The 10109-nt window shown below is 33.9% G+C and overlaps 1 protein-coding gene across 1 annotated transcript; it reads right to left on the minus strand.

Moving 5' to 3' along the window:
* Positions 1–5: 5 nt before the first annotated feature.
* On the minus strand, positions 6–2891 carry LOC127171177 (sodium/potassium-transporting ATPase subunit alpha-1-like). The gene is made up of 9 exons (XM_051119661.1): positions 2745–2891; positions 2497–2610; positions 1888–1947; positions 1489–1692; positions 1195–1308; positions 971–1105; positions 769–886; positions 410–678; positions 6–335 (listed from the first exon to the last, which is right to left on the minus strand). Exons 1-9 carry the CDS (start codon positions 2754–2756, stop codon positions 6–8), a joined length of 1356 nt encoding a protein of 451 aa, XP_050975618.1. The 5' UTR covers positions 2757–2891.
* Positions 2892–10109: the final 7218 nt, after the last annotated feature.

Here is a 10109-nt window from a genome sequence, read left to right on the forward strand (position 1 = left end):
ACAATCTAGATATTAAAATAACACACCTTAAGGACTGGAAGATGGTTCTGATTGGATTGGAAAACGGCACGGTTGCACAAGCCAGCGACACGTGCGAGGGCGGCCCAAGTAGCAGAGCTCTTGTCAAATGCGGTTCCAGTCTGGTTCTCTGTGGTGTCTGCAATATGAATCTGGCTGTCGAACCACATGTGAGCGACAGTCATTCGGTTCTGGGTCAGAGTTCCGGTCTTGTCAGAGCAGATAGTGGTGGTCGAGCCAAGAGTCTCCACGGCTTCAAGATTCTTCACCAGGCAGTTCTTCTTGGCCATACGTTTGGCGGTCAGAGTCAGACACACCTATGTGAGTAAACAGACATTTAGCAATCATTGCAATTTGTAAATACGTATAAAAACATATTACTCTGACTTACAGTTACAGTGGCGGGGAGACCTTCAGGTACATTAGCGACAATGATTCCGATAAGGAAGATGACTCCTTCCAACCAAGTGTAGCCAAGAATCACGGAGAGAATTAAGAAGGTGACACCCAGGAAGACGGCAACACCGGTGATGATGTGGATGAAGTGCTCGATCTCTTTAGCAATTGGTGTCTGTCCACCTTCCAGGTTGGAGGCGAGAGTGGCAATACGACCCATGACAGTACGGTCACCGGTGTTGATGACAATCCCTCTGGCGGTACCTATTGAATATTATCACGTTTAAGCATAATTTAATACACTGAGGTATTCATTTTGTCCACAGCTGTTGTAAAGCAATTTGAATTTTGTACCGTCAACACAATTGGTGGAAAAAAATGCAATGTTTCTTGTCTCCAAGGGGTTTTCACTAGAGAAGTCAGGAGTACGACTCTGCGGCTCAGATTCTCCAGTGAGGGAAGAGTTGTCCACCTGGAATGGGATGTTTCATGACATTTTTTGTTTGTTTGTTTCATTTCCTTTCCCCACCCCCCCATGAAATTCCTTTGTTTTTACCTTGCATCCATGTGCAGAGATGACACGGATATCTGCTGGGATTCTGTCTCCACCTTTGACCTCCACAAGATCACCTACAACTACTTCCTCAGCATCGATGACCTTTTTCTCTCCATCACGTACAACCAGGGCTTTCTACATGACAATACATGTACATAAACATCAATATCCTTTGTACATTGTGAAAGCTATCTTTGGCATGAAGTCAGTTTACATTTTTATACCTGAGGAACGAGATTCTTGAACGAATCCATGATCCTAGAGCTCTTGGCCTCTTGATAGTATGAGAAGCATCCATTGACTGTGACAACAAAAGCAAGCACAAGTCCCAGATACAGCTGCAAGAAAATAAACAGTCATTAATTTGATTCTTTTTTCTGAAGTTCACAGCACACTTATTAGGAGACTAATCCACTGAGAGAAACCTCATATTAAATGCATTGCTCAAGAGCATGATGGTTATCAGTTCAGAGATTTATGCCAATGCAGAAATGAAGATTAAACATTTTCTCCCATACATTGTCATTCGCCGGTTCTTCTTCTGAGGCAGCCTGGATGGAATATGCAAAGAAGCAAAGAAATGCACCAATCCACAGCAGTGTCTGGAATCCACCAAACAGCTGTCTGCAGAACTTGATCCATTCTGGAGTCGTAACAGGTGGAGTCAAGGCATTTGGTCCGTCACGGGCTAAGATTTCCTTTGCTCGGAAATTGGTCAAACCCTGCCACAGGTTATAAAAATGAAGCTATTAAAGGCACAATATTACATGCATGTGGCTAAAGATCCATTATACAGTAACTGTTACTCTTTCTAACTAAAGGTAAGTCATCCTCCACAAAATCCTCAAAAATACTCATTTATTTCAAACAAACTTAATGCATCATTATTTTTCCCCAAAAGTGTCAGTAAACCTCACCTTGGTCAGATCAGTACCGTATTTTCGGTTAAGTTCTTCAAAGGTCAACTTGTGGTCTTCCTGCAAAAGAAAAAAGAGGTTTGAAATCTTGGTTATCACTATTTAAGTCTACAGTAGACTGCCAAAGAATCAGCAGAGGACTGTAAAATATCCCACGCTGGTCCACATCAATTGGGAAAACTTGTTAGACGCTTACACTGTGATAGAGACAGTTTTCACCAAATGTAATATTACCGACTCGACCACAAAGCGTGCAAAGCGCTCTACAGATGACGTCCTCACACAAAAAAGACACGTACAGGCGCAGCATGAAACATAAAGTTAAATCTGAAACTATTAATCAGTTATGATTGTGTTACTAATTGACTTTGTTCTGATATTTAAATCATGAAAACGAATAAGTTTATTTTTGTACGAAAATTCTCAGGAAAACCCTGGCAGCCTTTATAATTTATAGGCTATACATGTATATTTTATTTGATTTATTTAAGCCTATTTTATATATATATTAATTTGATGAAGGAAATGGTGTAGCCCTAAATTCCAAAGCTGGAATTGGAAATGGAAAAGTCAGAAAATAGAAAAAGCATAAATGAATGAATTAATTACCAGTTCCACTTCTTTCTTCAGTTCCTCCATATCCTTTTTGCTCTTTTTCCCTTTTTTGGGCTTTTTGACTCCATCTTCTGACGTTGCTGCCAGTTTGTACTTATCATTCCCTGTCTGTAACATGTCAAACAATGAATGTCACACATACAACCAGATCTCCCAAAAAAAAAAAAAAACAAAAAAAAAAAACAGCTGAAATAATTGAAACATGCAGAATGAGACAAATTAAGCATCTTTAGCTGACTTACTCCGAGCCCCATTTTCCTTGCTGGTGTCCACCCAAAACCCAGTGATTTCAGGAGTCTGGTCTCACAGATGGAGACAGAAGTCTCTGTGTGTCCAAACTAGATTCAGAGATTTATACCCTGCCATCTCACCTGTTTAATGGGGAGGTGTTCTGGGAAAATTAGGGAGGAGTTTGTCTGGTGTCATTTGGTTTTAGCATTTATTTAACCTTCATTTATACAGGTAGGTCATTTCACCTTGGTGACACCAAGGTGAAGGACTGGTCTATTATTGTCTTATCTACAGATCTATGGCTTGTTAATAATAACTCACGACAAACTAACTTCCTTTAAATGTTTATTCAAGCCCTGATTTGTTTAGTTTTTGGTACTTACTTGGTCTTTTATGGAGTATTCCTATGGAAATAATTGCACCCTGGCTTATTTTTATCTCTTTTGAGCATTTTTTTCATTTATGTGTGTGTACAATGTGTAAACTGTGTTCTGTGGCCCCCAATATCTAATGAATCAAACTGCTTCTGAGTTTAAATTTGCACTGTGAATGTAGGACCTTGTCAGTGTTAATGCTGGAAAAGTTTGCTGTCTGTAAAAGAGTTTACGTGTATGTCCCACACATAAATAATAAAATGCAAAGAATTTTGTGATGAAATCCCAAATCAAAAGGGCCATTGTGATGGCTAAACAGCATGTCATTCCCTCTGATTTACTTGTTAAACTCTGCAATGCATTTTAAATATTAATATAATCTGTTGTTGAATTTATTCTATGATTTGTTGAACTAAATGTTAAAAAGGAATGTACAATGTTTCACATGAAGCTTGTTTCATTAATTGGTAATACACAGTAAAAAAAATAAATAATACGATTTTTGAAGATCATTGGAGTATGTTTTACAAGAAAATACTCTTTCAGCCTTTCAACTTCAACTTGTTAATTTTATTAGCAATTTCTGAGTAAAAATGTTTCAGAGTAAATCCAACACCGTTTTTTTTTTTTTTTTTTTTCAGCGTATTGATCACATGCTGTTATTTACCATATTACTAAACTATCTAACTATCGATACTCCTGTTAATGACTAAAATATCTTGGGTTATTAATTCCACCAACCTGTATTTAGTGTTTGAACAAATTTATAGTACATTGAGCTTTTTTATATTGGTCATATTCCTGAAAATGACCAGAATCTGTAGCATTTAAAAAAAAAAAAAAATCAGTATGTTTAGTAAATATGAAATGTTTTGAAACTGTTATCACTGTCATTTACAATGCAACTTTGTTGAGGCTATAAACAAACTCTGATCACACCCGTAAGCTGGTATTACATCCGTATTTTCTTTCTCTTTTTTTTTCTTTCTCATAGGTTTGTTTAAGTAGGGTTGAAGATATAAAATTTAACTATATAGATATCCACCTTTTTTCCCTGAAAGAGTGGGTGCAGCCATTTGTAAATTTTATGGGTCTGGCTTCTAGCCTCATCCGCATCCAGCTATTTATTGGTGTGTCTTACTATATCATTTTAATGGTTTATCTTAATTATGAGTACACTGGTTTATAATGCAAACATTTTTGCCATTTACTGCACATTGTTATTCTTATCTCACGTATAGGCTTACTTCCGCGTTAAAGAATAAGGTGGATAAAATGAAAAAAAAGAAATTTAAAAGAAGAGTTCTTTAACTCATGCAACAGAGTTAAAAGAGTCTCACGGCCCCCATGTCCTTCAAACTGTCTTAAACATCCACACATATTGTCCCATCATCAGACAGCGTACCGGAACCGTCAGTTTGCATTTGAATACACTTTGAACATTTCTATGTATTGCAACCTGAATCTAAGGACAGGGTGTAACATAAATAAACCTTTCCAAGACGTATTCTCGAGGGTAAAGGGGATAGTTCACCCGAAAACTATCCCCTTTACCCTTGTAGGAGTTACTTCTGTTGATCATAAAAGAAGATATCATGAAGAATATCAGTAACCAAACAGTTCATGGTCTTCATAGTATTTTCTGGAATCACTGTCGGTCACAGCAATGATAACATAAAGGATGAGTAACAATGACAAGAGACATGACAACCTGAATCATGAGGTAGGAATTGGTGGATATTCTTTTACTCTTTTATTGTATCACAAAGATAAATCATTGCTATAGACTTTTAATATATAGCGGAATATTAAATGTTTGATGAGAATTAAAACGAGGCTGTGAGGGACTGAAGTACAGTGTATGCAATAGATTGTACTGGTATCTAACAAAATACTGATTGTTCAGTTTTCTGAAAAAATAATACAGTTTTGAAAATTGTGAAAACATGATCTGGCTTTTTTTAGACAGTGTGTGTCATTTTTAAGATTGTCTATTGTTAAGTTCATAATTTCTTAAATCCTTCTGATTTACTTGTTAAACTCGGCAATGCATTTGAAATATTAATATAATCTGTTGTGGTATTTTTTCTACGATTTGTTGAACTGAATGTTAAAATGGAATGCTTATATTAAGCTTGTTTGATTTATTGCAATCGTACACTGTAAAAAATGATTTCTTAAGTTTATTGGAGTACGTTTTACAAGAAAATACTCTTTCAGTCTTTAAATTTAATCTTGTGAAATTTATTAGCTATTTCTGAGTAAAAAATATTCCAGAGTAAACATTTTTAAGCGTATATACCTATTCACCACATTGCTGAAAGCCAACAGGCTGTCAGAATATAAATTTTAGACAGTTATTATGGATTACATATATGTATTTACCATATTACTAAACTATCTAACTATTGATACTCCTTTTTATGGCTAAAATGTCTTGGGTTAGTATTTTCACCAACCTCTATTTTGTGTTTGAATGAATTTCTAGTAAATTAAGCTGCAAAAGCTGCATACTCAAATATATTTAAATACATTTATTTCATGGTAAGTATTCTACAAATACATTTAAATATTTAATAATACAAATACCCTGCAATTGTACTTTTAGAACTCTAAATTGATATACTTAAAGTTTGCTCAATTAGAACAACTAATTTTGTACTTAATGGTCTTTAATTCTGTGTAAGTAGTGCCGAAGTCCAACTAAAGATATACTAATATATATTTGATTGTGCTAAAGTGGAAGTACTGCAAGTGTACTTTAGGTACACTTTAAATATCTTGCATTTAAAGACTGATATTACACAGAGATAATACAATCCTTATTAACAGTGACACTAAAACATATTTTAGGCTTAATATTAAGAAATATTCATTGTGAATATTCAAGTAATACTCCAAATAAAGTTGAATCATAATTTTTATATCATTACTTCTCAAGTGATATGTCAATAATAGATTTGAAATATACTTTATATATTTTTGTAAATGTTATACTTCATACTTTATACTTTATATTTTAAATATGTCACTGTAAGGTTCTTCACAGTGATGCCATGTATGAATCATTTTTGGTTTCACAAAGAACCAAATCATTCAAAAGTTCTTTAAAGAACCATCTCTTTCTTACCTCTTTATAATCTGAAGAACCTTCTTTTACCACAAATGACCTTTTGTGAAACAGAAAGGTTCTTTAGATGTTAAAGGTTCTTTATGGAACCATTTACACAAAAAGGTTCTTCTATGGCATCGTGGAGCACCTTTATTTTTAAGAGTGTATATAGATATGGGTAAAAAAGCATTTAAAAGAAGAGCTCTTTAACTTATGCGGCAGAGTTAAAAGAGTCTCACGGCCCCCATGTCCTTCAAACTGTCTTAAACATCCACACATATTGTCCCATCATCAGACAGCGTACTGGAACCATTGGTTTACGTTTGAATACAGTTTGAACATTTCTATGTATTGTAACCTGAATCTAAGGACAGGGTGTAACATAAATAAACCTTTACAAGATGTATTCTCAAGGGTAAAGGGACAGTTCACCTGAAAATAAAAAGTCTGTCATCAGTTACTCAATCTTGTTCTAAACCTGCAGGAGTTTCTTTATTTGTGTTGATCATAAAAGAAGATATTATGAAGAATATCAGTAATCAAACAGTTTATAGTCGTCATAGTATTTTTTGGATACATTTTTTTGGAATCACTGTTGATCACAACAACGATAACATAAAGGACAAGTAACAATGACACCCTAATGACACAGGAATAAGTTGTGAATTCTTTTAATTTTCTATTATTATTATTTTAAGATAAATCATTGCTGTAGACCTTCATATAGTAAATGTTTGATGAGAATGAAAACAAGGCTGTGAGGGACTGAAGTACGGTGTGTGTACATTGTTCAGCTGATTAATCGTCTTTCTAAAAAACTTTGTTATGCCTTTTTTATACAGTGCATGCCATTTTAAAGATTGTCTGTCATTAAATTCATAATTCGTTAAATCCCTCTGATTTACTCGTTAATCTCGGCAATGCATTTGAAATATTAATATAATCTGTTGTGGTATTTATTACAGGATTTGTTGAACTAAATGTTAAAATGGAATGTGCAATGTTTAATGCTGAGCGTGTTTCATTTATTAGAATAGTACACTGTAAAAAATTATTTCTTAAGTTTGTTGGGGTGCATTTTACAAGAAAACAGTCTTTTAATTTCAACTTGTAAAATTTATTAGCAATTTCTGAGTGAAAAATCTTTCAGAGTAAATCCAACACCACTATTTTTTTTTCAGTGTATCGATCTATTAATTACATTGCTGAAAGCCAACATGCTGTTAGTATAGAAATATTAGACAGTAATTATGGATTATATATGTTTATTTACCATATTACTAAACTATCTAACTATCAATACTCCTGTTCATGGCTAAAATGTCTTGGTTTTAGGGTTGTCAAAAGGTACCGGGTTCGGTACTTTCAGTACTGAAGTTTTAAAAACGTCCATTTCCCGCTCACATTGGACTACTTGCACAACTACTTCAGCGTTCTACTTGTTATGGCTCGGTAGTTTCCAGTTAGCGTTCAGCGCACCTACAAACAGACAGTTTCTCATGAGAACGCAGATTATTACTACATTTTAGGCTGGCATTTCTTTAAAAAACAATTAATCATATTCTCTGCATTAACATGAATCATATTCAACCTGCTGAAAGGTTACTATAAATGTATTTCCCTTCGGTATGTGCATTCTGAATAATAAATAAATATATTTCCCCACTAACCTGCCGCATTCTCACGAATGGTATTTTTCTTTTACTGATCATATTTCATACCTGATGAATGTACAGTTTTAAATGAGTTTGACTGATACGAAAATTACGAAAATTAACCATGGTTTTACTATAGTAAAAGTTCCATGTTTTCCCCATTTTTACCATTTGTATAACAACACCTTTACTACAAATAGCCTACCATCGTTAAACTATGGACAGTGTAGTAAAACCCGAGTTAATTTTGGTTATATGGTTTAACAATCACGTATGATTACCAGCCACCGCTTTCTCAGATCGGTTCATGTTGGATTAAAACTTAACGTTTCGTTGAGTTTGGAAAATTCTGTACTCAGTAATCATCAGAATATGTCTTCTCCTGTCTCTGAACATTTCCGAATTTGAAATCATCCCGCGAAATCTCATTTTATTAGGCGTTTAAGTCAACAAGATGATTACAGTGCATTGAAAATGTACATAACCGGAAATAACTGATTCGTACGCTTTCAAAACGGAAGTGCAAGTCCATGAGCGCTGTTGAGACGATTTTTAAACATCGCTGATGTTTAAAAATCAACAGACATGACTGTGGTTGGCTACAATAATAAGCGCTTCACGCTCCTCACCGAGTGCTCACACATAAGCACAACGTGAGCATTTGAAAGCCATGTGTGTCAGCGGATCCCCAATCCAAGCCAATCACAGTCATGTCTGTTGAGCGCGTGAAAACTATGGCCAATCAGCGATGTTTAAAAATCGGATCAACAGCGCTCAAAAATGTGAGCGGGAATGGACGTTTTTAAAATTTCAGTACCAAAAGTACCGAACCCGGTACCTTTTGACAACTCTACTTGGGTTACTATTTCCACCAACTTTTATTTAGCATTTGAACAAATTTCTAGTAAATTTAGCACCTTTTAATTAATCATATTGCTGAAATGATGAGATTCTGTAACATTTTAAGAATATACAGTATATTTAGTAAATACAAGATGTTGTGAAACTTAAGTTATCTCTGTCATTTACAATGCAACTTTGTTGAGGCTATAAACAAAGTCTGTCCACACCCGTAAGCTGGTATCACACCCTAAATACTTTTTTCTTTCTCTTTCTTTTTTTTTTTTTTTTTTTTATTTTTTTTTTTTTTATCATGGGTTTGTTTAGGTAGGGTTGGAGATATAAAATGTAACTATGTAGATATAGGTAAAAATAAATAAATAAACAAATATACATTTCAAAGAAGAGTTCTTGTGACAGAGTTAAAAGAGTCTCACAGCCCCCATGTCCTTCAAACTGTCTTCAACATCCACACCTATTGTCCCATCATCAGACAGCGTACCGGAACCATCAGTTTACGTTTGGATACAGTTTGAACATTTCTATGTATTGTAACCTGAATCTAAGGACAGGGTGTAACGTAAATAAACCTTTCCAAGATGTATTCTCAAGGGTAAAGGGGTAGTTCTCTCAAAAATGAAAAGTGTGTCATCATTTATGCATCCTCAAATTGATCTGAACCTGTAGGATTTTTTCTTTTTTTTTTTTTTTTTTTTTTTTTTTTTTTTTTCTTTTCTTTTTTTTTTTTTTTTTTTTTTTGCAGACAAAAACTCATAATACGCTTTTGAAAGTTCTGAAAATCTGATTTAGCACTTTTATACTGTGTGTGCCACATTCTTAACATTCTTAATTCATTAAATCCCTCTGATTTACTTGTTAAACTCTGCAATGCATTTGAAATATTATTATTATCATCTGTTGTCATATTTATTCTAGGATTTGTTGAACTAAATGTTAAAAAAGGAATGTACAATGTTTCATATTAAGCTTGTTTCATTTATTTTTAGTACACTGTAAAAAAAATATATATATTTTTGAAGATTATTGATGTATGTTTTACAAGAAAACACTCCTTCAGTCTTTAAATTTCAACTTGTGTTTCTGAGGAAAAAAATATTTCAAGTTTTTTAAAAAAAATAATAATAAAAATATCTTAATTGTTTTTTAGCATATTGACCTATTAATCAAATTGCTAAAAGCCACAATTCTGTTAGAATACAAATATTAGACCGTAATTATGGATCATATATGTTTATTTAACTATCTAACTATCAATACTCATGGTTCATGACTAAAATGTCTTGGGTTACTATGTCAACCAACCTCTATTTGGGTCATTCCACGAAATCTGTGCCTTTTCCGCTTGGAAAAATTAAAAAATAAAATAAGTTTAAT

Source organism: Labeo rohita, chromosome 1, assembly GCF_022985175.1.
Source record: "Labeo rohita strain BAU-BD-2019 chromosome 1, IGBB_LRoh.1.0, whole genome shotgun sequence".
In the NCBI taxonomy this organism is placed as follows: domain Eukaryota; kingdom Metazoa; phylum Chordata; class Actinopteri; order Cypriniformes; family Cyprinidae; genus Labeo; species Labeo rohita.

Bases quoted from the DNA above. Each gene is read 5' to 3' on its own strand.
- LOC127171177 (XM_051119661.1), bottom strand. The intron at 1,948-2,496 runs GTAATTAATTCA...TTTCTTTTGCAG, and splicing joins TGAAGAAAGAAGTGGAACTG to GAAGACCACAAGTTGACCTT. The intron at 887-970 runs GTAAAAACAAAG...ATCCCATTCCAG, and splicing joins TCTCTGCACATGGATGCAAG to GTGGACAACTCTTCCCTCAC.